This window comes from Heterodontus francisci, chromosome 11, assembly GCF_036365525.1.
Source record: "Heterodontus francisci isolate sHetFra1 chromosome 11, sHetFra1.hap1, whole genome shotgun sequence".
Taxonomy (NCBI): Eukaryota; Metazoa; Chordata; class Chondrichthyes; order Heterodontiformes; family Heterodontidae; genus Heterodontus; species Heterodontus francisci.
In genome coordinates, this window is record NC_090381.1 from 81,401,783 (window position 1) to 81,428,961 (window position 27,179).

The 27,179-nt window shown below is 42.8% G+C and overlaps 1 protein-coding gene across 6 annotated transcripts in view; it reads left to right on the forward strand.

Moving 5' to 3' along the window:
• The window catches only part of LOC137375334 (DCN1-like protein 1), a 55,187-nt gene extending 50,441 nt beyond the window's left edge, over positions 1-4,746 (forward strand). For all 6 annotated transcript variants that reach the window (XM_068042343.1, XM_068042344.1, XM_068042342.1 and 3 more), the window contains one exon: positions 22-4,746. In XM_068042343.1, the coding sequence (XP_067898444.1) occupies positions 22-101 (80 nt within the window). In that variant the 3' untranslated portion in view covers positions 102-4,746. The remainder of the gene's footprint in view (positions 1-21) is intronic.
• The last annotated feature ends 22,433 nt before the right edge of the window (positions 4,747-27,179 follow it).

The window sequence follows — 27,179 nt, forward strand, 5'->3', positions numbered from 1 at the left end:
CAACTTTCTGATGTGTTTCAGGAGCATGGCCGGTGCTTATTGATGACTTTGTGGAATTTGCACGACCACAAATCACTGGGACAAAAAGTACAACAGTGTAGCATTGGGAAGCCTTGTCGCAAAATGTACATGATGTGTACAGAATGAAAAATACAGCAAATAATGCACAGTCATTTCACAATTAGTTAATAAAATGCAGATCAATGGATTGAAGTGAAGATCAATCCTTTTATTCTATCCAGAGGGTTGTTAACACCAAAAAGGACTTTTCTTCAATCATATCGTATTCATTTAATGGTGGTTTGGGCTTCTGTCTTAGTCAGGACCTCTTTATGTAATTTCATCAACACTGAGTGTGAGTTCCATCTGTATACTCTTTGGAATCCTGTACCATTCATCTTGTATCCGTTTGGAGGACTTTTCTGAAAGGATAATTTTATAGTGCTTTTTGACATCAAGCACATTGCTGCCTTCAGTTATGAGCTGAACAGCATTCTTGGACAGCGGAACTCTGTGTTTGAAATGGAAACCTCGATTTGATCTTAGTACTTTTTAAATTATGTAAACAGGCAGTTAGACCATCACAGAATCCTACTTTAGCTAATATTTCAGCTGTTTCTTGTTCCATGGCAGGTTACTTGTCATAAGGTCTTACTTTTCTATGAAGACTGGATCATACCATGCCTATGCACGTAATTCGGTCCTGCTCCGTAATGAAAGTGGCATTAGAATGGTGAAATTCTACAAATGAGATCTGTGGTATTTGCTGTTTGTTTTTCTTTTTGACATGAATAAAATTTCTCCACCCCGCCTGCCCACCATCTGATATTAGCATATTGCTAAACATATTTAGGTCAGGTATAATACGAAGCACCTTGTCCCCATTCTGATACTGGATTTTGCATCTTGGCCGTGGCTATTTGTGATGTGCAGTGCCCTGGATGGTATTTCAGGTTTTCTTACCAGCTGCAGTATACTTTGAGTGCTGAATTAAATTTCATGCTGTTGACTAAGGGAAACTGAAATTCCTCCACTTTTTCAACTGGGGCAGCCATAGCCATGCTTAACATAGAGAAAACAGTACAGACCTTCCCTTTTTTTATATCCAAGAAAATTCATGGAAAGTTGACTAGAAATACCTCCGTCATTTCGCTGGTGTTTGTAGCAATTCACTTTTTTGAGTTTAAAATGCTTTAAAGAAAGTACTAAAGGCAATTATTTTATACCTGTTTTGATCCTGCATCCCAGCTCATAATTCATTTGTATGCAAAATGGGATGTTTAAGTTGACTTGGCAACCATCGTTGACATTGGGGGTTGGGAAGAGAGAAGAATTGAACATTTTCGTTGATGTGAAATGGATTTTGATGCTTGTGCTCTTCGTATAGTTTTACCAGTAGTTTCCCTAATAACATTCACATAGGTTGCCATGTCTATTGAAACTTCCTTGTATACATATGAATGAGTTGTAAAATAAAGGACAATGAAATGTTTCAAAAACTAATTTCTCAGGTCAGTGTTCCATGCAGGTTTAAGATGAGCCTTTTTATTACTTCAACAGATAAGTTTAAAATATGTGGAATAATCATTTAAATAGTAATCAAAATCTGATTCTTACTGTAAATGACTCCCATGTTGGTCTAATGATGCTTTATTCAGGTAAAAGCTTAGAGCTCGAAGAGACTATAGTCATTAGGATGTTTTATTTTTTATTACATATCCTTGATCTGGATTTCATACTTGGGTCTTCAAAGAAAAAAAGTGTATGTTATGCCCTGTGCTAACCTCAAATGCATTTTAAAATTGTTTAATAAACTTTAATTTATAGGTGTTCTGATGTTACACTGCCATCTAATGCAGTTGACTTTCAATCAGTTTTCACTCACCCGTGCTTGAATCCTGAAATTGTTACATGACTCCTTTCATCTATTTGTGACATACAGCCAATGCAGAGACATCTCAGTCAGGTTCCACAGTTTGTTACATGCCCAAATGAGTTTTTGACTTCAACCATTTTATTAATTCAAGTAAAACTTGTCAATCCATATTTGATGACTAAAATGCACCTACAGTAAATCTGTTCATTTTGCTTAGAATCCTGGAATAGCTATATGCAGCTCCTATTTGAGCAGCAGATTTTTGTTTTTCAAAAATTATTGGCCCAATATTTTGAGCTTTGGCATTGTGTTTTGAAACTGAGCTGTTTCTTTGGTGTTAATTAAAATGGATTACTTTAATTCAATACTGATAGGTCATTGAAACTTTTTCAATAAGGTTCTGGTTTACTTTTTATTTCACTATACCATAACAATTCAAAGATATTTGAGAACATAGAAAGCTGACTATTTTAGAAAATCTATTTTCTCATTTTAATTTGGAAATTATACTTTCAATAGTTTTTCTTCTGAAGATGCATGGTACATTTTAAAGTGCAGTTCTACTGTTTATATTTTGGTGACACTAGGTTTGCAGATGGAGTTGACCCTAATTAAAATAAGTATATGAAATATGGAAAATACAGCTTTATTGTGCAAATTTTCTCTAATTTGCTGTTTATACTGTGCAAACATGATGTACTTGAGTACTGTATGAACCATGGAGTCAGTTAGAACTCCACTTCATTTGCACATGAGATCAGAAGATTCCTAAGAAAAGAAGGCTTAGCTATTGAAATGAGGTTATATAAACAATGTAAGCTAAGGAAGTTTTGAAGCTAAGGTTAAGCAATGATTTTTGGTTATGGCTTGAATTTAGGTACTTCTGATGCCAATAGACTTTTAAATCAAGATATTAAAGATAAATCACTATGTAAAGTGGTAGATTTCGATTTGTTACTCACCAATGCAATCTACTTGCCTGCTTCTTCCAGTGTGCACTACTTTGATTCTGGAGAAATTCAGCTTAGTGGTATAATAAAGGATTTATATAAATGCATACAATGCATAAAATATGCAAGCACTCAAATAATGCACAAATCCCTTTTTTGTGTACTGAGCAGAGCTGGAGATGGATCTTGCCAGCTCTGTTAATGTTCGCACACTATTTCTATCGTGTATCCTTTTATTTTGGTTGTGAGACGACTTTCTTTTTGTTTTTATAAAACCACAATTGCAGTGATGGATTTCTTCCTCACAAAGCCATTTACTAGCCAAGTTTCTAATGAGAATGTTCTTTAGTTGGACATGCAAACTGTTCCTGTGGTGAATCTTGAATTTTTTGTATGTACATACTGTCATCTGGGACCTCTCTCGTGATGATGAAAACTGCACCCCTCTTGAGTAACCAACTGCCTGAAGGAGAAATATCAGCTCACTTTCATTTTTTAAAGTTTGTGTAAACATGAAAACAAAGCAACATGCATGGAGAGGAGCAAGCAGGATGGCGAATTGTTGGTGAGTAACTAATTGTGCAATTTTAAACAGGATTAGTTCCACCTTTAGAGTGAGGTGGCTGTCCTAAAACTTAATTCAGTGCTATCCATATGAATGGCCTGAACATTTTTTGCTACATCTTTGGATTATTCTCCAGCTTTCAACCCTGATGGAAAATTTTTGTTGACTGAATATTCTCACTTGTCCCTGTGGGAGAATTATCTGTGTGCTAGATCTGTTGGAATGTATTTCAAATGAATGAGAAAGGTACTTGTACATACATAAACATTCTTGCATGCCAGGCCTTGTTTGATGTAGAAAATGCACTTACTCCTTTTTGGTGTGTTTTAAGAAAAACATCAAAATATTTGGATTTGATCCTTGGAACTGTTGAATAGAATTTTATTAAATTAACTGCAACATAACTGTTAATTTTTGATTAGTTGGTAATCTTGGGAAGTCTGATATCCAACCAGTAATCTTTATATTTCTATTTGGTTTGCCTACTTCCTGACCTTTTGTCAGTTTTTAAACTTGCCACTAGTTTGTTCGCTCAGCTTAACAGTTTTTCCTTTCCCATGAAGGAATGTTCCTGGTGTTCGGCACCCATACCCAACATACCTGCTACATGTATGACTCAGCTTGCATCTTGTCACTTTACTCCAACATGCTGTGTTCCCAATGATGCTTGTTAAGCTGGCAATTTGGTCATGCAGATTAGTACTGTTTCTGTATTCATGAACAATGCTGGTGTAACTGTATCTATTGCACTGAGCTATTCATAGTGATTTCAGATTGCACCAAAGCTGTTCACTGACACAGATTTTGTACTATATGGACACAACTTTGGATGCCCCCTCCAAAAGCTTGAACCTTATTACATTTTGTACTTCAGTGTTGAGCATTTTGTCTGCACATTTTTTCTGTACATTTAAACAAAAAATGTAATTGCAGTTATGGCATGATGCACATTTTTAATAGCTGACTTAAATAAAACTACCGTGGAAACTAGTTATTTAAGATGTTTAGTCACTTGAAGGATTAATGGTTTCTTTTAAATTACTATTGGATTATAAACAACACTTTAAGGAATTTTAAATGAAAAAAAATCAGCAGGAGGGGGAATGGGACATCTAAAAATATTAAATTACCCTTTTTTCATAAACTTGCATCTCCCTTTAAAAATTTCCTTAATGGTTCTCAAATTTTCTTTATACAGGTACATAAACATTTAAGGCAGAAATCTTGTTTTAAAGGAAAACATAGACACATGTACCTGTTGACCTATTACAGAATCATCTGCAATTTTTATGTAGTGTGCCAAAACCATTGTCTTTCATTGTTTGGCATAGAATAAACCAACATGGTTCAGTGTGTTTTGTCCTGTTTGGCCACCTCCTTGAATATGTTGACTGGATAAGGGTCCATCGTTCCTTTTGTGGTATTTTAAGGATAATAGAGAATTGAACACTTGTTCAAACTGAACAATTGTTAACTGTGAAGTCTTCATCCTCGGGTATGGGACAGGGAAGCAGTATTGTAATTCAGGCCTAATATAGTGCTTTGTACGTATTGCAATTCTGTACACTTGTAGGTAGTACATTTTAGAGTATTGAAAGCTTGTTTAGGAAGAGCTTGTTTAAATGGATGTCTTGTAAATTATGTAAAATTTTTATCTCATTATGGGCAAATGTATTGTAAATTGACACATAAGATGAAAATCTACAGGGTCCACTGAGAAATGCCAATAAAAGGGTTGTAAAAAAAAAACTCAACTTTATAAGTATCTCATTTCCTGTTTGCTAAACATGGAATGAATCGAGAAGCATGTTCTGAAAATTGATGAGGTGTAATAAATGCTGTGTATCAGGAGTCGGATACTTGTGCTGAATGTCCAAAATAAATGTGTGGTCATGAAAAAAAGGCAGTTACCCATTCACTCGCCCCACTTCACCATGTGCTCATTTTCTTCTTTCTGTATTTTTGTTAGTCTTGGTTACAGTCTTTTTTAAAATCAGTTGTATTTTCTTCTTGAATTTTTAGAAACTGAAAAACCTGACCTTTTTTTGATTAAAAAAAAACTCCTATGCACCTTCTCACCATAACCCTCAAAACAACAACAAATTAATTCTTTCTTGAACATTACCCTTCGATGGCTTTCTTTAGTAACTTATTTCGGGTTGCTCTACTACCCTATAGGTCAAGTAGTTCTGTTGCCTTGACTTCTTGTCTGTCTATTTGCATTTTTAATTTATGACCCATGGTACTTGTATACTTCAGTGTTCCATAGTGAGCAAATTGCCTAAAGCAATTTTTGTTCCTTCTGTAACCTTGAAAACTTCAATTGAATCAGCTCAAAGTCTCTTCCAAGAAAACAAGCTCAACATTAATCTTGAACCAAATTTCTGATTGGTATTATTTTGCCTCTATCCTCGCAATGGCTGTAATAACCTTCCTATAAATGGCTGACCAGGCTCCAGAAGGGGATCTAACTAAAACTTGGACAGTGGCAATACATTTGTACTCAGCTAATGAAACACCAGTGCTTCATTTGCCTTTTTTTTTAACGGTAGCATTGGGCTGATGATTTCATATATTTATCCACTCTAGTCCAGAGATCCCTTTTGTAGTACTGTACCATTTAACACATACTTGTTCTTTTGACTCCTTGCTCCCATAATAATCATTTTACATGTACCAGCATGTAATCACTGGAATAATTTAATACATTTGCAAGCCAAAGCTTTTAATATTGCCTGCATTAAATTACAATTAATGCTCATCTTATCAAATCATTAATTTGTATTCTACATTCAATATCTCCTTTGCCGCCAGTGAATGCCACAGCTATTTCCTGGTTCTACACATAATGCTTACAATAACAAGATGGGATGCAGTTAATGCTTTGGGTCCAATCGGCAATCTGGGCACAAATTGTGCTGGTTTTCCAAAAGGAAGTTATGGTTCAAGTTTCTGCCCAAACTCACTTGCATAATCAACATCTTCCATATACCGTAATAGAATGTAAATCTTTTTTATTGTATTAAAAATATATTCAATCGTGGTAACCTGGTGCAGTTTTATTAATACAGCTGAAGATGAGTTTATCACAAAAATAACCGGATTTTAATTCACAGAAATTCATTTTAAAAAGTTATACTGATCCATTTACTAGCTTCATTGATGTTATACCAGTCAATTTCTTAAATATTTAAATATTTTTTAATATTTGAACTTTAAAACTGACCTTTAAACCAACAAAAGCCCAATTTGAAGAGCCTCCTCGAATGATCTCATGGTGGAAACTTGCCACGCTTGTTATTTCGATCTAGGAATGAGGCTGGTTTTATGGATCGGGCTGGCATTTAAACCAGCATTAACGATTGTGGAAACCTGTGCATTCAATGCGCTGAATTTAGTGAGCCTGTCACAGGCTGGATCACTGCAATCATGTAGTGGGTCAGCACTTTACATAATGGAGGTGTGGGGCCCAGGTTTCGAGGTGCCGAATGCATTTCAGGAGCAGGTGCTGGTCCCATATTTAAAGCCCTGCCAGTCCTGCTTGCATTGGTGACTTATACTCGTATTCATTTGCTGTTTCGTAGTCTGCTGAATCTGTTGTTGTAACTCCCTGACCCTGCCCTGGTGAAAAATGCTGCAGGATGACAGAGGGTAGACACAGTGGCCCCACGGTTTAGCGATGCCTCGCTTGGGATTTTTCTCCAGGCAGTATGGGAAAGGTGGAAGGTTCTCTTCCCTAGCGATGTCAAGAAGAGGTTCTCCTCCCTGAGCCAGCAAGCCTGGATGGAGATCGCAGAGGAAGTCTGCAGCCGTGGCATCACACCCACCTTTTCCCCCGCCCCGAACATGGGTCCGGTGCTGCAAGCGGGTCAACAATCTCCTTCTGCAAAGGTGAGTGCTTCACACCTCTCTCCCCTTTAGAATTGCATGTGACCATGTAGCATAAAGCACGACATGGGGAGAGAGGCGCCACAAAGGTGCTGGCAAAGGGGGTTAAGCATCACCTCATCCTGGCAAATGCATGGCTGCATCTTGGCCACAGGTCACCTTCTTTCACAGCTCATCCTGATTAACTCCCCTGAGAGATGATGGGAGAATAAGTTATATAGGAAACCCCAGCAAAGAACGAGGGGCTGCCACTACCAGAACTGTCATATCGATCTCTGTGAAGTATGATTATCTCCCTCTTTCCACTTGCAAGACAAAGGGCCTATCACAGCAGGGAGACATCACCAACTGCTGAAGGAATGCCAGATATTCAGCTTCTCAACAGCCAAGGATGAGGCACTGGAATTTGTGGGGACCCAGAGCAGCCGCTCAATAGCTGATAATGAGACTGGAGGCGCTGCACAAGAGAGTAAGGATTGTCTTCAAACAGCATACAATTCACTTCTGAAGATCCACATCATGCATGGTTGGCATAACGAGATTGGCACAGCTAAACCCACACGTTTGTGTTCTCATGCAGTCTGGTGGGGGCAGGAGACCCCAGCAGAAATGGAAGGTCATTCAATCTCGGAGGAGGAGCAGCAGTCAGCTGAAGCATCACATCACTCACCTACACCTTCCATCAATGCAGATACTTTCACCTCAGTGGGCTTCTGCTTGGCTTTAGAATAAGGGTCACCAGCTGGTGAAAGCACCACACGCGCCCGAGCAGCTGGCTGAGGCTTAGACAGCTGAAGCCTCTGACAGTTGGAGGACTGTGGATAGCCAGGCCCTTGGCGAAAACCAGGCTCATGACCATCCTCTGGTGTCAACAGCACAGGGCATGCTGGAGTTGCCGATAGAGGTAAGATAATAACTGGCGGAGATGCCAGAGGCCATGCGCAGCCATGAATGCTGCCGTGTCTCAGGTGTGTGAGCATATGGCTTCCTCTGGCAAGAGATTGGCAATTCTTATGGAGAGACAGATCCCACAGATGCGTGCAGTTCTGGTCACTTCCTTTTAGGAAGGATGTGAGAGTCCTTGAGAGGGTACAGAGGAAATTTACCAGAATAGTTCCAGGGATGGGGGAATTTTAGTTACAAGTTTAGGTTGGAAAAGCTGGTGTGATTTTCCTTGGTGCAAAGGAGATTGAGGATAGATTTGGTAGAGATGTACAAAATTTATAAGCTTAGATAAGGTAGACAAGAAAAAGCTATTCCCATTAACTAATGGTACAAAGACTAGGGGACATAGATTGAAGGTTTTGGGCAAGAGATGCAGGGGGTATGTGAGGAAGAACGTTTTTATGCAGTGGGTGGTGATGACCTGGAATTCGCTGCCCACGAGGGTGGCGGAAGGAAATTGGATGGCCACTTGAAGGAAATAAACTTGCAGGGCTATGGGAGTGGGGCTGACTGGTTTGCTCCAAGGAGAGCTGGCATAGACTTGATGGGCAGAATGGTCTCTGTGCTGTAAATGACTCTAAATGACCTGCACAATATTGCCTTGGCCATGAGCTCAATGCAGCATTGGCAAGGTGAGAGAAGGATGAGAGCCCTGGAGCTTCTCCAGCTCCTTGTTCTCTGGTCAGCAGGGAGATTCAAGTGAGCCTTGAAAGGGAGGAGCAGAGGCTGACCATCACAGCTTTTGGGGGGTCCCCTCGGGACACTGAATGTGGACAGTGGCTCCTCGACCCCTCCACCAGTCGGCCCAGCTCCAGCACCCGTGATGCCTGAGGAGGGTCTTGCACCTGTACAGGAAACCTTTAGGCAGCCGGGGCCCTCCAGGCCTCAGGCTACCAGAGGACTGCTGCCAAAGTCATCCCAGGCCAAAGGGCAGCCTGATCAGCGGCCATTCAATACAATCATAGGAACATAACAGCAGGAGTAGGCCATACAGCCCGTTGAGTCTGCTCCACCATTCAATTAGATCGTGGCTGATCATCTACCTCAACACCACTTTCCCACGCTACCCCCATATTCCTTGATGTCATTAGTATCCAGATATCTATCGATTTGAGCTTCTGCCTCAACTCCACTTTCCTGCCCACTCCCCATAACCCCTTGATTCCCAGAGACCCTAATAATCTGTAACTCAGCGTTAAATATACTCATCGATGGAGCATCCTTTGGTGTGGACAATTCTAAACAATCACAACCGTCAGTGAAGAAATTTCTCCTCAGCTTAGTCCTAAATGATAGACTCCTTATCCTGAGACTGTGCCTGTGTTCCAGATTCCCCAGCCAGCAGAAGCAACCTCTGTGTCTACCCTGTCAAGACCCTGCAGAATCTTGTGTGGTTTCAATGAGATCACATCTGTGATCCTGTGCGGAGTTTGCAAGTTCTCCCTGTGACTGCGTGGGTTTTCGCCGGGTGCTCCAATTTCCTCCCACAGCCAAAGACTTGCAGGTTGATGGGTAAATTGGCCATTGTAAATTGCCCCTAGTACAGGTAGGTGGTAGGGAATATGGGATTACTGCAGGGTTAGTATAAATGGGTGGTTGTTGGTCGGCACACTCGGTCGGCCGAAGGGCCTGTTTCTGTGCTGTATCTCTAAATACGAATAAATAAAAAAACATCTCTCCTAAACCCCAAAGTATAATTTCATTTTACTCAGCCTGTCATTACAGGACAGCCCTCTCTTCCCAGGAACCAATCTAGTGGGAAGTTTTACTATGTTAAAGCCCTTTGTTGTATTGCCTCCAATGCGAGTACATCCTTCCTTAAATATGGAGACCAAAACTGCGCACAGTACTCCAGGTGTGGACTGACCAAAGCCCTATACAATTATAGCAAGAACTTCCTTTTTCTTGTACTACAATCCACTGCAATAAGGAATAACATGCCATTTGCCTTCCTAATTGCTTGCTGTACCTGCATGCTAACTTTCTGTGTTCCTTGTATGAGTACACCCAAGTCCCTCTGAACATCAACATTTAGAAGCTTCATGCCTTTTTAAAAAAAAAAATTCTGGTTTTCTATTCTTACTTCCAAAATGAATAACCTCACATTTCCCCCACATTGGAAGCAAGAAAGTTGTATCCAAAATTGGCTCAGAGGCAGGAAACAAAGGGTAATGGTGGATACGTGTTTTTGTGACTTGGAAGGCTGTTTCCAGTGGGGTTCTGTAGGGCTCAGTACAAGGTTCGTTGCTTTTTGTGCTATGTATCAATGATTTGGGCTTCAATGTAGGAGGTATGATTAAGAAGTTTGCAGACAATACAAAAATTGGCCTTGTGGTTGATAAAGAAGAAAGCTGTAGGCTGCAGGAAGATATCAATGGCGGTCCATTGTAAGGTGGTTGGAACAGTGGCAAATAGTTCAATTCAGAGAAGTGTGAGGTAATGTAATTGTGTAAGGCTAACAAGGCAAGAGAATACACAATAAAGGTAGGATACTGAGAAGTGTAGAGGAACAGAGGGACCTTGCAGAGTATGTCCACAGATGCCTGAAGGTGCTGGACAGGTAGATAAGGGCGGTACAGTGGTTAGCACCGCAGCCTCACAGCTCCAGCGACCCGGGTTCAGTTCTGGGTACTGCCTGTGCGGAGCTTGCAAATTCTCCCTGTGTCTGCATGGGTTTCCGCCGGGTGCTCCGGTTTCCTCCCACCTCCAAAGACTTGCAGGTTGATAGGTAAATTGGCCATTGTAAATTGCCCCTAGTGTAGGTAGGTGGTAGGAGAATGGTGGGGATGTGGTAGAGAATATGGGGTTAATGTAGGATTAGTATAAATGGGTGGTTGTTGGTTGGCACAGACTCGGTGGGCCGAAGGGCCTGTTTCAGTGCTGTATCTCTAAATAAATAAATAAAAAAGGTGGCAGTAAGGCATACGGGATACTTGCCTTTATTAGCCAAAGCAGAGAATATAAGAGCTGGGAGGTTTTGCTGAAAATGTATAAAACGCTTGTTGGGCCACAGCTGGAGTACTGTGTGCCGTTCAGGTCACCACACCTCACTAGAGCAGGTACAGAGGAGATTTACGAGGATGTTCCCTGGATTGGAGAATTTTAGTTATGAGGAAAGATTGGATAGGCTAAGGTTCTTTGGAACACAGGAGGCTGAGGGAGACCGAATTGAAGTGTATAAAATTATGAGGGGGCTAGATAGAGTGGATAAGAAGGGACCATAACCAAGGGGCATAGATTTAGGGGAAGACCTCACTTGTTTATAATCTGTGACTTTTCTAATATTTGTCAGTTCCGAAGAAGGGTCACTGACCCGAAACGTTAACTCTGCTTCTCTTTCCACAGATGCTGCCAGACCTGCTGAGTGAATCCAGCATTTCTTGTTTTTGTTTAGGGGAAGACGTTAGGCAGCTTAGAGGGGATTTCAGGGGACATTTTTCATCCAGAAGACGATAGGTATATGGAATTCACTGCCTGAAAGTGTGGTAGAGGCAGGCAAAAATGCTCATAACGTTTAAAAAGTACTTGGAGATGCACTCAAAGCACTGTAACCTACCAAAAGTTAGCAAGTGGGATTAGGCTGGATGACTACTTGTCAGCCAGTGCAGACATGATAGGTCAAATGGCCACCTTCCCTGATGTAAATTTCTATGATTAGACTCCCATCTGCCACCTTTATTGCCCACTCATTTAACCTATCTATATCTCTTTGTAGCCTCTCTGTGTCCTTCTTACAGCTTACACTCCCATCTAGCATTGTATCAGCAAACTTGGATACATTGTTCTCAGGCTCTTTGTCCAAGTCATTAATATAGGTTATAAATAGCTGAGGCCCCAGCACTGATCTTTGTGGCACTCCACTACAACCTGCTAATGTGAAAATGGCCCGTTTATCCCTGCTCCCTGTCCGTTAACTAATACTCCACCATTGCTAATATATTATCCCCACTCCATGAGCCCTTATCTTGCCTATTAACCTTTTGTGTGGTACCTTATCAAATGTCTTTTGGAAATCCAAGTATACTACATGCAGTGGCCTCCCCTTTATTCTACTAGTTACATCCTCAAAAAACACTAATAAATCTGTCAAACACTATTTCCCTTTGCTAAAACCATGGTGACTCTGTCTGATCATACTATGATTTTCTAAGTGCATTAAGACTTCCTTAATTGATTCCAATATTTTCCTAATGACTGGCAGACTTGTAGTTCCCTGTTTTCTCTCTCCCTCCTTTCTTAAATAGCGGTGTTACATTTGCTAACTTCCAATCTTCTGGGACCATCCTAGGATCTAGGGAAATTTGGAAAATCATAACCAGTGCATCCACTATTTCTGCAGCTACCTCTTTTATAATCCTGGACATCAGGTCCTGGGGATTTGTCCGCTTTTAGTCCCTGAAGTTTTTTCAATACTTTTTCTCTGCTGAAATTTATTACCTTAAGTTCCTCATTCTTATTAGCCCCTTGGTTACCCTCTATTTCTGGTATGTAATTTGTGCCTTCTGCTGTGAAGACAGAAATAAAATATTTGTTCAACGTTTTTGCTATTTCCTCATTCCCCATGATGATTTCTCCTGTCGGCCTCTAAGGGACTGATGTTTACTTGAGCTACTATCCTTTGTAAATACTTTAAAAAAGCTCTTCCAATCTCTTTTTATATTGCTGTCTCATTTCCTTTCATTCTATTTTTCCTTTTTAATCAACCTTTTGGTCACCAGGATACTAGGTGAGCGACCATCCAGAAAACTAGGAAGAGGCAGGAGGTGCCACTCTCAAACAGGTACCCAGAGTTGGAGACTGCTGGGAGTGACGATACCCTGAAGGAGTGCAGTCCAGACCATAGCAATGGGCAAAGGACTGTACAGGAGGGAGCAGCAAAGTGTAGAAATGCAGTTGTTACAGGCGATTCCATAGTCAGGGGGACAAAATCGGCATTGTGAGTCTCAGTGTATTGCCTCCCTGGTGCCGGGGTGAAGGACATCAGAGAGAGGGTGCAGGATATTCTGCAGGGGGTAAGGGAGTGAGCCAGAAGTTGTGGTACACGTTGGTACTAACGACATAGCAGGGGCAGGTATTGATGTCCTATGGTCAGATTTTCAGGAGCTAGGGAGGAAGTTAATGTCGGATCTCAAAGGTAGTAATCTCTGGATTACTCATAGTGCCCTGCACTAGCGAGAGTAGAAATAGAATGTGGAGGATCAATGCATGGCTTGAAGCTCGTGCAGGAGGGAGGGCTTCAGATTCTTTGGGCATTGGGACCGGTTCTGGGGCAGAAGGCACCTATGCAAAGGGCTGGGTTGAACCTCAACAGGACTGGGACCTTGCAGGGTGATTCACTAGTGTGGTTGGGGAGGGTTTAAACTAAATTGGTAGGGGGATGTGCACCAGCATATGGAAGTAGAAAAGAGGAATGAGGTGATAATATGAACGTGTTGGACAGAGAAGGGAGCAGTTCCATATTAGGTAGCAGACTAAGAAGGGTTACAAGGAATCCAAAGACAGGATTACAATGCATGTAAACACGCAAAGTGTGTTGAATAAGTTTGGTGAGCTACAAGCAGAAATAGCAGTATGCAAATATGATCTAGTTTTTTAAAATTCATTTGTGGGATGTTGGTGTCACTGGCTAGGCCAGCATTTATTACCCTTCCCTAATTGCCCTTGAGAAGGTGGTGGTGGCCTTCTTGAACCACTGTGCTATCAGGAAGGGAGTTCCAGGATTTTGACCCAGCGACAGTGAAGGAACGGCGATACAGTTCCAAGTCAGGATGGTGTGAGACTTGGAGGGGAACTTGCAGGCAGTGGTGTTCCCATGCAGTGCTTCCCTTGTCCTGCTAGTGGTAGAGGTCATGGGTTTGGAAGGTGCTGTCTAAGGAGTCTTGGTGCGTTGCTGCAGTGCATCTTGCAGATGGTATACACTGCTGCCACTGTGCATCAATGGTGTAGGGAGTGAATGTTAGTAGATGGGGTGCCAATCAAGCGGGCTGCTTTGTCCTGGATGGTGTCGAGCTTCTTGCTTGTTGTTGAAGCTGCACCCATCCAGCCAAGTGGAAAGTATTCCATTACACTCCTGACCTGTGCCTTGCAGATGGTGGACAGGCTTTGGGGAATCAGGAGGTGAGTTGCTCACCACAGGATTCCTAGCCTCTGACCTACTCTTGTAACCAAGGTATTTATATGGCTACTCCAGTTCAATTTTTGGTCAATGGTAACCCCTAGGATTGTTGATAGTGAGAGAGTCAGCAATCGCACTGCCATTGAAGGTCAAGGAGAAATGGTCATTATTTGGCACTTGTGTGGCACGAATGTTACTTGCCACTTATCAGCCCAAGCCTGGATAGTGTCCAGGACTGCTCCAGTATCTGAGGAGTCATGAATGGTGCTGAATGTTGTGCAATCATCAGCACTTCTGACCTTATGAGTGAAGGCAGGTCATTGATGAAGCAGCTGAGGATGGTTGGGCCTAAGACACTGCACTGAAGAACTCCTGCAGTGATGTCCTGGAGCAGAGATGATTGACCTCCAACAACCACAACCATCTTCCTTTGCGCTAGGTGTGACTCCAACCAGTGGAGAGTTTCCCCCCTGATTCCATTGACTCCAGTTTTGCTAGGGCTTGTTGATGCCATACTCGGTCAAATGCTGCCTTGATGTCAAGGGCAGTCACTCTCACCTCACCTCGAGTTCAGCTCTTTTGTCCATGTTTGAACCAAGGCTGTAATGAGGTCAGGAGCAGAGTGGCCCTGGTGCAACCCAAACTGAGCGTCATTGAGCAGGTTATTGCTAAACAAGTGCCACTTGATAGCCCTGTCGATGACGCCTTCCATCACTTTACTTATGATTGAGAGTAGACTGATGGGGCGGTAATTGGCTGGGTTGGAATTATCCTGCTTTCTTGTGTACAGGACATACCTGGGCAATTTTTCACCTGGTCAGATAGATGCCAGTACTGTAGCTGTACTGGAACAACTTGGCTAGGGGCGTGGTAAGTTCTGGAGCACTGGTCGTCAGTACTATTGCCGGAATATTGTCATGGCTACTAGTGTTTGCAGTTTCCAGTAGAATGAATCGAATTAGATGAAGTCTGGCATCTGTGATGCTGGGGACTTCAGGAGGAGGCAGAGATGGATCATTAACTCGGCACTTCTGGCTGAAGACTGTTACAAATGTTTCAGCCTTATATATGTGGAGCTCCCCCATCATTGAGGATGGGGATATTTGTGGAGCCACCTCCTCCCGTTAGTTGTTTTAATTGTGCACTACCATTCATGGCTGGATGTGGCAGGATTGCAGAGCTTAGATCTGATCCATTGGTTATGGGATCGCTTAGCTCTGTCTATCGCTTGCTAGTTGCGCAATTTGGCAAGTAGTCCTGTGTTGTAACTTCACCAGGTTGACACCTAATTTTGTGGTATGCCTGATGCTGCTCCTGGCATGCCCTCCTGCATTCTTCATTGAACCAGGGTTGGTCTGGCTTGATGGTAACAGTAGAGTAAGGACTATGCCAGGCCATGAGGTTACAGATTGTGGTTGAGTACAATTCTGCAGATGGCCCACAGCGCTGCATGGATGCCCAGTTTTGCATTGCTAGATCTATTCGAAATCTATCCCATGTAGCATGGTGGCAGTGCCACACAACACAATGGAGGATATCCTCAATGTGAAGACAGGACTTCATCTCCACAAGGACTGTGCGGTGGTCACTCCTAACAATACTGTCATGAACAGATGCAACTGTGGCAGGCAGATTGGTGAGGACGAGGTCAAGTATGTTTTTTCTTGTTGGTTACCTCACCACATACCCAGTCTAGCAGCTATGTCCTTTAGGGCTCGGTCCGTAGTGGTGCTGCTGAGCCACTCTTGGTGATGGACATTTAAATCCCCCACCCAGAGTACATTCTGCACCCTAGCCTCCCTCAGTGCTTCCTCCACGTGGTGATCAACATGGAGGAGTACTGATTCATTAGCTGAGGGAGGATGGTTGGTGGTAATCAGCAGGAGGTTTCCTTGCCCATGTTTGATCTGATGACATGAGACTTCATGGGGTCTGGAGTCAATGTTGAGGACTCCCTGGGCAACTCCTCCCACCTGTATACCACTGTGCCGCCACCTGGTGATGGTAGTGTCTGGGACATTAACTCAAAGGTGTGAGTATGACTATCAGGTTGTTGCTTGACTAGTCTGTGGAACAGCTCTCCCAACTTTGTCACAAGCCCCCAGATGTTAGTAAGGACGACTTTGCAGGGTCGATAGGGCTGAGTTTGCTGTTGTTGTTTCTAGTGCCAAAGTCAATGCCGGGTGGTCTGTCTGGTTTCGTTCCGTTTTATTGACCGTGTAGTGGTTAGATACAACTGAGTGGCTTGTTAGGCCAGACCAGATAAGGACAGCATATTTCCTTCCCTAAAGGATATTAGTGTACCAGATGGGTTTTTACAACAATTAACAATGGTTTCTTGGCCATCATTAGACTAGCTTTTAATTCTAGATTTATTAATTGAATTCAAATTCCACCTTCTGCTGTGGTGGGATTCGAACCCATGTCCCCAGAGCAATACCCTGGGTCTCTGGATTACTAGTCCAGTGACAGTACCACTAGGCCACCGCCTCCCCCTAGTGGCAATAATGGAAATGTGGCTTAAAAATGGTAAGGACTGGGTGCTTAATATACAAGGTTATAAAGTGTTCAGAAAAGATAGAGAAGGAAAAAAGGGAGGAGGGTTGGCAGTACTATTGGGGAAGACATTGTAGTGTTGGAAAAAGGGGGTGTCCTTGAGTGGGCAAGGACAGAATCCATTTGGTTAGAGTTGAGGAGCACAAAGGATATAATCACACTACTGGGGCTATTCTATCGGACTTCAATTAGTGAGAGTGAGAGAGAGAGAGGGAGGAGCAAATCTGCAGGGAAATCAGATGTGTAAGAACTCTAGAATGGTGATACTGGGGGACTTTTAATTACCTATATATCGATTGAGATCACGTTAGGAATAGAGGGAAAGGAGGGGGAGGAATTTCTTAAATGTGTTCAGGAGCATTTCCTTGACCAATATGTTCTCAGCCCAACTAGGAAGGAGGCATGGGTGGATCTGGTGCTGGGAGATGAGGTGGGCCAAGTGTCTGGGGGAACAGTGATCATTGTAGCAGAAGGTTTAGATTCTTAATGCAGAAAAGCAAGGAATAATATAAGTAGAACAGCTAGATTGGAAGTGGGCTAATTTCAATGCGATGAGAAGAGATCTAGCCAGGGTAAAATGGAACCAAAGACTGATTAGGAAAAAACTGTAACAGAACAATGGCTTATCTTTAAGGAAGAGATGCTTCAGGTGCAGGCTAGGTACATTCCAACAAGAGTGAAAGATAGGGGAACCAAAAACAGGGGTCCTTGGTGATGAGGGAGATAGAGATTATGATGAAACAAAAAAGAGGGTGTATGATGCAGGTCAGGTGAATTCTTCAAGCGAGAACCAGGCCAAATACAATAAGCTGAGAGGGAAAATGAAAAGGAAATAAGACTGGCAAAGAGAGCATCAAATAGCAGTCAATATAAAAGGGAACCCAAAAATCTTCTGCCTACCTAAGAGACATCTTGACAAATACACGAATAGGAAGGGAATAGAGGGATATGGGCCCTGGAAGTGCAGAGGGTGTTGGTTTGGGCAGGCATCGAGATCGGCGCAGGCTTGGAGGGCCGAATGGCCTGTTCCTGTGCTGTAATTTGTTCTTTGTACCTGTAAATAGTAAGTGGTTAGTAAGAGATGGGGTGGGGCCTATTCGGGACAGAGTAATAAATACTTACAGGCACAGGGCAAGGCTAGAATACTTAATGAGTACTTTGTCTTGGTGTTTACTAAGGAAAAGGAATCTGACAAAATATCAGTAGAAGTGGAGAGAATAGAGACAATGGATAGGGTAAAAAATGAGAGGGAGGAGGTACTGGAAAGGCTGGCTAGGCTTAGGATAGATAAGTCACCTGGTCCAGATAGCTTGCACCCAGGTTGCTAAAGGAAGTGGGGGTGGAAATAGCAGAAGGGCTTGCCATAATTTTCCAATCTTACCTAGATATGGGGGAGATGCCAGAGGTTTGGAGAGTGGCAAATGTGACACCCTTATTTAAGAAAGACTGTAAGGACAGTCCTAGTAATGTTAGGCTCGTCGATTTAACATTAATTTAGGGAATATGGGATTACTGTAGGGTTAGTATAAATGGGTGGTTGTTGGTTGGCAAAGACTCGGTGGGCCGAAGGCCTGTTTCAGTGCTGTATCTATAAATAAAATAAAATAAGTGATGGGTAATGTTTTAGAAACAATGTTCAGGGGGAAAAAAATCATCAGACACATGGAGAAGTTCAAGTTAATTAAGGAGAGCCAACACAGATTTGTAAAAGGGAGATCATACTTGACTAACGTAATGGAATTTTTTAATGAAATAACAGAAGGTTGAAGAAGGAAATGCGATAGATGTTGTCCATACGGATTTTAAGAAAGTGTTTGCTAAAGTACCACATAAAAGGCTAGTTAACAAAATTAAGACTCTCGCAATAGGAGGGTCAGTGTCCAATTGGATGAAAAATTGGCTTAAGGACAGAAAACAGCAAGTCATAAATGGTCATTTTTCAGACTGGAGGATGGTGGACAGTAGTGTTCAAGGTTCATGTTAGGATCACTGGTTTTTTTGCTGCAAAAAAAAAAATTACTTGGATCTTGAAATACAGAGTAGAATTTCAAAATTTGCTGATGATACCAAACTTGGAGTCTCAAGCAGTGAGGACGATATGAACCGCCTGCAACAGGGCATAGATAGGCTAGTTGAATGGACAGACAAGTGGCAGATGCAATTTAATATAGAGAAGTGTGAGATGATGCATTTTGGCAGAAGGGATCGGGTGAGACTTAATAGCGCAGTTCGAAAGAGTGTGCAGGAACAGAGGGACATGGGGGTGCAAGTGCATCGATCTTTGAAGGTGGCAGGACATATTAAGTGGTTAGCAAAGCAAACGAAAATCTTGGGCTTCAGAAATAGAAGTATGGAGTACAAAGCAGGGAAGTTATGCTGAACCTTAATAAAGCTCTGGTTAGGCCCCAACTGGAGTATTGTGTCCAGTTCTGGTCATCGCACTTTAGATTTACAAGAATGGTTCCAGGGATGGGGGATTTTAATTACAAGGTTAGGTTGGAAAAATGCGTTTGTTCTCTCTGAAGCAAAGGAAAGTGAGGGGAGTTTTCATAGAGGTGTACAAGATTATACCAGGCTTAAATAAGTTAGACAAGGAAAAACTGTTCCCATTAACTGATGGTACAAGGAATAGGGGACACTGAATGAAGGTTTTGGGCAAGAAATGCAGGGGGAATGTGAGGAAGAACTTTTTTACACAGTGAGCGGTAATGACCTGGAACTCACTGCCTAAGAGGGTGGTGGAAACAGAGACAATCAATGATTTCAAAAGGAAATTATATGGCCACTTGAAGGAAATAAACTTTCAGGGCTATGGGGATCGAACTGGGGAGTGGGACTGACTAGATTGCTCTGCGGAGAGCTGGCATGGACGTGATGGGCCAAATGGCCTCCTATTTTGTAAATGGCTGAGCCTTTGCTGGTTTCTAAACACTCCCCATCCTCAGTCTTACTACTATTCTTTAAAAGAAGAGGCTTATAATGTTGCAATCTAATTCTATCCTCAACTTCCATAGTAAGCCACAGATGGATCTTGCTGTGTTTTTGTTTTTTTAATGGAATGTATTTTCATTGAATGTTTTGAAATGTTTCTTTAAATGTTTCCCAGTGTTTATTTACGACTATACCTTTTAGTCTTTCTGCCCAACCAACCTTAGCTCTCCCCTCATACCTATGTAACTAGCTTTGTTGAAGTTTCTTATTTAGGACTAGAGTATGCCTCTCTCAAACCTAATATGCAATTCAATTCTACTATGATCACAGGGGAGGCGGTGGTGCAGTGGTAATGTTGCTGAACTAGTAATCCAGACTCCAGGCTAATGGTCCAGGGACATGGGTACGAATCCCACCATGGCAGATGGTAAAATTAGAATTCAATTAATAAATCTTGAATTAAAAGCTCGTCTAATGGTGACCACAAAACCATTGTCGATTGTTGTAAAAACCCATCTGGTTCACTAATGTCCTTTAGGGAAGGAAATCTGCCATTCTTACCTGCTCTAGCCTACATGTGACTCCAGACCCACAACAATGTGATTGACTCTTAAATGTCCTCTGAAATGGCCTCGCAAGCCACTCAGTTTAAGGGCAATTAGGGATGGGCAAGAAATGCTGGCTGGCCAGTGCTGCCCACAGCCCACAAACGAATAAAACTTCTTCCAAGAGGATCTTTTATTAATTAAACCTGCCTCATTGCCCAATACTAGATCTAAAATAACTCCATTTCAAGTTGGTTCCACAATGTATTGTTCCAGGCAACTGTCACAAAAGTATTCTACAAACTCATCTTCTATACCACCTTTGCCAGTTTGATTTCTCCAGTCTCTATGAAGATTAAAGTCCCTAATGATTATTACATTGACTTTGTTACAAGCTCCAATTATTTCTTGCTTAATGCTCTGTCCAATGGCGGCGCAGTGGTTAGCACCGCAGCCTCACAGCTCCAGGGACCCGGGTTCAATTCTGGGTACTGCCTGTGCGGAGTTTGCACAGTTCTCCCTGTGACTGCGTGGGTTTTCGCCGGGTGCTCCGGTTTCTTCCCATAGCCAAAGGACTTGCAGGTGATAGGTAAATTGGCCATTGTAAATTGCCCCTAGTGTAGGTAGGTGATTATGGGATTACTGTAGAGTTAGTATAAATGGTGGTTCTTGGTCGGCACAGACTCGGTGGGCCGAAGGGCCTGTTTCAGTGCTGTATCTCTAAATATAAAATAAATATATAATATAATTACTGTTATTCCTAATCTCCACCCAGACTGATTCTACTTGCTGATCTTCTGAGCCAAGATCTTTTCTCACTACTGTCCTTTTGTCATCCTTTACTATCAGGGCTACTCCTCCTACTTTTGCATTCTGCCTGTCTTTTTCAAATGTTGTGTACCCTGGACTATTCATTTCCCAATATTGGTGACCTTGTAATCATGTCTCTGTGATGGCGATTACATCTAAACCATTCATCTCTATTTGTGCCGATATTTCATCTATCTTATTACAAATGCTTCATGCATTCAGATAAACAGCCTTTAATTTTTTTCCTACTATTCTGTACATTAACCTTATTTGCTGATGCACTCTTACCATTAAACTCTGTCCCTTCCTGTCCCACTTTACTTGGCTTTACCAAATCACTACACTGTTCTATTGCCTTGACTGTTCTCTATAGATAGCTTAAATCCTCCTTCACCTGACCTCTCCCCAATTTTAGTTTAAAGCCCTATCCACAGCCTTATTTATAGGATTTGCCAGAACAGTTACCGTCTGGGAGAGCAGCAGAGAGGAGCGGACCTGTGGGAAGAACACTGAGCGGGGAGCCGATAAATAGAGCCCGAGGAACGCAGCCTAGAGCACTTACCTTCCAGGAGAGGAGTCCAGGCACGCTGGAGTTTGAAAACAAAGTGAGCAGTGACATCACAGAAAAGCCACAAGGTGATTGGTGAGTAACTGCCGTTAGGGAGTATTAGTAAATAGCTGGATTAGTAACTAAAGTAAAGAGAAAGGTGAGGTCTACAGTTTTTTTTTATATAATTAGTTTTTTTTTAGGGAATCAAGGTCCCTAGTGTAAATAATCTCTAATTTTTGAGAAATTTAAGGGAGTAAATTAAGGGTAAGTCATGGCAGGGCAGCTCAGCAGCATGGAGTGCTCCTCTTGTGCAATGTGGGAAGTCAGGAACACTTCCAGCGTGCAGGAAGTGTACCCAGTTGCAGTTACTCTAAATCCGCAGTTCGGATCTGGAGCAGTGGTTGGGGATACTGTGGAGCATCCGCGAGGCTGAGATCATCGTGGATAGCATATACAGGGAGGTTGTTACACCGCAGGTAAAGACTGCTCAGGCAGAAATGGAATGGGTGACCCCCAGGCAGCGTAAAAGGACTAGGCAGGTAGTGCAGGAGTCCCCTGGGTCGATCTGCCTTGCTAACAGATTTTCTGCTTTGGGTACTGTTGGGGGAAGATAGCTTCTCGGGAATGCAGCAAGAGCCAAGTCTGTGGCACTACGGATGGCTCAGCTGCACAAGAGGGGAAGAAAAGGAGTGGGAGAGCTATAGCACAGCCAAATATAGAAGAGAAACTAAGTCAGTCTGGAAGGCTGAGCAAATATTGACCTGTTAAGGCACAAGCGAATAATACAAGGCTGGATTGCATCTATTTTAACACAAGGAGTCTTACAAGTAAGGCCGATGAATTGAGGATGTTGATTAACACATGGGAATATATTATTGCTATCAGAGACATGGTTGAGGGAAGGGCAGGACTGGCAACTCAATATCTTAGGTTACAGAATCTTCAGGCCTGACCGGGCCGGGGCGGGGGGTAAAAGAGGTGGCATTGCACTATTGATCAAGGAGTCAATTACTGCAGTAAGGAGGTATGATATCTTAGAAGGTTCCACAAATTAGGCCATATTGGGTAGAACTTAAAAACAAAAAGGGGGCAATCACTTGGCTGGGTGTCTACTACTGGCCTCCAAACAGTCAGGGAGAGATAGAAGAGCAGATATGTAGGTAAATCTGAGAGAGGTGTAAAAATAATAGGGTAAGAATAGTAGGGGATTTCAACTTCCCCAATATTAACTGGGATAGACTTACTGCAAAATGCTTAAAGGGGGCGGAATTCTGAAAGTGCATACAAGAGAGCTTTTTGAGCCAGCACTTAGAAAGTCCTACAAGAGAAGTGACGGTACTGGACCTAATCCTAGGGAATGAAGCCGGACAAGTGGTAGAAGTGTCAGTGGGGAAGCATTTCAGGGATAGTGACAGTAACTCTAAGATTTAAGGTAGTTATGGAAAATGACAAAGATGGACTGGAAATAAAGGTACTGAATTGGGGGAGGGCCGATTTCAATATGATAAAACAGGATCTGGCCAAAGTGGACTGGGAGCAGCTACTTGTAGGAAAGTCTGCATCAGACCAGTGGGAGTCATTCAAAGAGGAAATAGTGAGAATTCAGGGCCAATATGTTCCTGTAAAGGTGAAGGGTAGGACCAACAAGTTCAGGGAACCTTGGATGTCAAGGGATATAGAGGATTGGATAAGGAAAAAAAAAAAGGAAGCTAATGGCAGATTCAGAGGGCTGAAAACAGTGGAGGCCCTAGAGGAGTATAGAAAGTGTAGGGGGTAATTAAAGAAGTAATTAGGAGAGCGAAGAGGGGGCATGAAAAAACACTGGCGGGCAAGATAAAGGAAAATCCCAAGGCATTTTTAAAGTATATTAAGGGCAAGAGGATAACCAGGGCAGGGCCCATTAGGGACCAAGGTGGCAATCTGTATGTGGAGCTGGAGAATGTAGGTGAGGTTTTAAATGATTATTTTTCATCTGTGTTCACTATGGAGAGGGATGATGTAGGTGTCGAGATCAAGGGGATTGTGATATACTTGAACAAGTTAGCATTGAAAGGAGGAAGTATTAGCTGTTTTAGTGGGCTTAAAAGTGGATAAGTCCCCAGGCCCAGATGAGATGTATTCCAGGCTGCCATGAGGCAAGGGAGGAGACTGTAGGGGCTCTGACACAAATTTTCAAATCCTCTCTGGCCACAGGAGAGGTGCCAGAGGACTGGAGGACAGCGAATGTGGTACCTTTATTCAAGAAGGGTAGCAGGGTTAAACCAGGTAATTACAGGTCAGTGAGTCTAACATCAGTGGTAGGGTAACTATTGGAAAAAATTCTGAGGGAAGGATTAATCTCCACATGGAGAGGCAGGGATTAATCAAGGATAGTCAGCATAGCTTTGTCAGGGGGAGGTCATGTCTAACAAATTTGAATGAATTTTTCGAGGAGATGACTAAATGTGTAGACGAGGGTAAAGCAGTTGATGTAATCTACATGGACTTCAGTAAGGCTTTGATAAGGTCCCGCATTGGTCAAGAAGGTCAGAGCCCGTGGGATCCAGGGCAATTTGGATCCAAAGTTGGCTTAGTGGCAGGAGGCAGAGGGTGATGGTTGAGGGTTGTTTTTGCAAGTGGAAGCCTGTGACCAGTGGTGTATCACAGGGATCAATGTTGAGACCCTTGCTGTTTGTCGTGTACATTAATGATTTAGACGTGAATATAGGAGGTATGATCAGTAAGTTCGCAGAGGATATGAAAATTGGTGGTGTCGTAAAAAGTGAGGAGGAAAGCCTTAGATTACAGGATGATATAGATGGGCTGGTAAGATGGGTGGAGCTGTGGCAAATGCAATTTAATCCTGAGAAGTGTGAGGTGATGCATTTTGGGAGGACTAACAAGGCAAGGGAATATACAATGGGTGGTAGGACCCTAGGAAGTACAGAGGGTCAGAGGGACCTTGGTGTACTTGTCCATAGATCACTGAAGGCTGCAGCACAGGTAGATAAGGTAGTTAGGAAGGCATATGGGATACTTGCTTTTATTAGCCAAGGCATAAAATATAAGAGCAGGGAGGTTATGATGGAGCTATATAAAACGCCAGTTAGGCCACAGCTGGAGTACTGTGGACAGTTCTGGTCGCCACACTATAGGAAGGATGTAATTCCACTGGAGAGGGTACAGAGGAGATTCACCAGGATGTTGCCTGGGCTGCAGCATTTCAGCTATCAAGAGAGACTGGATAGACAAGGGTTGTTTTCCTTAGAGCAGAGAAGGCTGAGGGAGGGCTTGATTGAGGTATACAAAATTATATGGGGCATAGATACGGTAGATAGGAAGAAACCTTTTCCCATAGTGGAGGTGTCAATAACCAGAGGGCATAGATTTACGCAAGGGGCAGGAGGTTTAGAGGGGATTTGAGAATTTTTTTTTCACCTAGACGGTGGTTGGAATCTGGAACACACTACCCGAAGAGGTGGTAGAGGCAGGAACCCTCGCAACATTTAGGAAGTATTTAGATGAGCACTTGAAACGCCATAGCATACAAGGTTACGGGCCAAGTGCTGGAAAATGGGATTAGGATAGGTGCTTGATGGCCGGCACAGACACGATGGGCCGAAGGGCCTGTTTCTGTGCTGTATAACTCTGATCCTAGCTTGGATTAAGTGAAGCCCATCCCAACTGAATAGCTTCCTCTTTGCCCAGTGCTGGTGCCAGTAATGCATAAATCAAAACCCTTTCTTCCTACACCACTCCGCTAATCTGCTTGACCATATGTCAATTGATGCCATGGATTGCTAACAATCCAGAGATAATTACCTATGATGTTCTGCATTTTAATTTGGACTCTAACTGCTCAAACTTGCAGCAGAACATCATTCCTAGTTCTACCCAAGTGGACCACCGCAACTGGATCCTCCCCTTCCCATTCCAAACTGTTCCCAGTGGTGAGGAGATGTCTTTAACCCTGGCACAAAGTTGTGGCTACAGAGAACGGAATCTATCAGCCTGACTATACTGTCCCCCATTACTACCACATTCCTTTTCACTCCTGCAACTTGAATGGCTTCCTGCACCATTCACCCTGCAATCCTTGTTCTCATCCACACAGGTAGCAAGTACCTTGTACTTGTTGGTCAAAATCAAGGGCTGAGGCTCCTCCACCACCTACAGCCTGGTTCCTCATACCTGCCTGACTTACTGTCATATTCTCCTGTCCCTGACCAACTTTAAAGTTCCAGTTAACCTAAGGGGGTGTGACTGCTTCCTGGAACAAGTGTACAGGTTACTCTTCCCCCTCCCTGATACCGCACAATGTCTGCAACTATAGACTTATACTCCAGCTACAAAATGAACTGAGGTTGCTTGAGCGGCACCTACCTCGGATATGGTTGTCCTAGATCACAATGCTCTCCACAAACACCCGTATGTTGGAATTACAGTGCACTTCCTGCCTGTCATGTCTGTCTGTCCTTATTTATTTGATTAGTTAATAATTTAGTAAAGCAATAGGCAGTTACAGTTTCCTAGCTTGGAGGAAAAAACTCACCACCTATCGGAAGTAAAACAAAGAGTAAAAAAACAGCATCTCCACACTTGCACCAAATTCCCGACTTCAGCACTCGTGTTTATGAAGTACTCTGTTTGCTGATCACTTTGTGCAGTAGCAAACACTATCTACTTTTATTGAGAGCTTCTGACTCTCTCCCAAGTTACAACTGCTAAGTCAGCTTTCTGCTGCAGTAATTAACACCTGCTCAGGTGACCACTTTCAGTTGATTGACCAGGCAGTTTATTAACTACATGTTTTAACTAGCTTGCTGTTTCTTTGACAGGTTGACAGGGCCCTCAACCGTGTCCGACCCATTTCCCGCACCTCTACCCTTACCCCTTCCCCTCCCAGAACGGCGACAAGATTCCCCTTGTCCTCACTTTCCGCCTCCATATCCAAAAGATCATCCTCTGCCATTTCCAACGTGATGCCACAACCAAAGGCATCTTCACCTCCCTTCCCTCGTCAGCATTCCGTAGGGATCGTTCCCTCCGCGACACCCTGGTCCACTCCTCCATTACCCCCAGTAATTGCTGTCATTGAAAGAGCTAGGAAGGGAATTCCAGAGCTTGGGGCCCAGAGGACTGAAAATTGCAAAGGAAATTGGTATGCACAAGATGTCAGAATTGGAGGAACAAGAGTACTTGGAGGGTTGTAGGAGTTCAGAGATCAGATGGGGTGAGAACATGGAGGTATATGAACATAGGATGTGAATTTTCAATTCAAGGTGTTGGGGGGAGGGGGGGCGTGGTGGTGGTGGGAACAGGAAGCAAGGTACTAGCTCAAAGGTTGCTTAGTGCTCCATTCACCCTATTAAATCCAATAGGTGTATTTATTTATTTAGAGATACAGCACTGAAACAGGTCCTTCGGCCCACCGAGTCTGTGCCAACCACCCATTTATACTAATCCTAC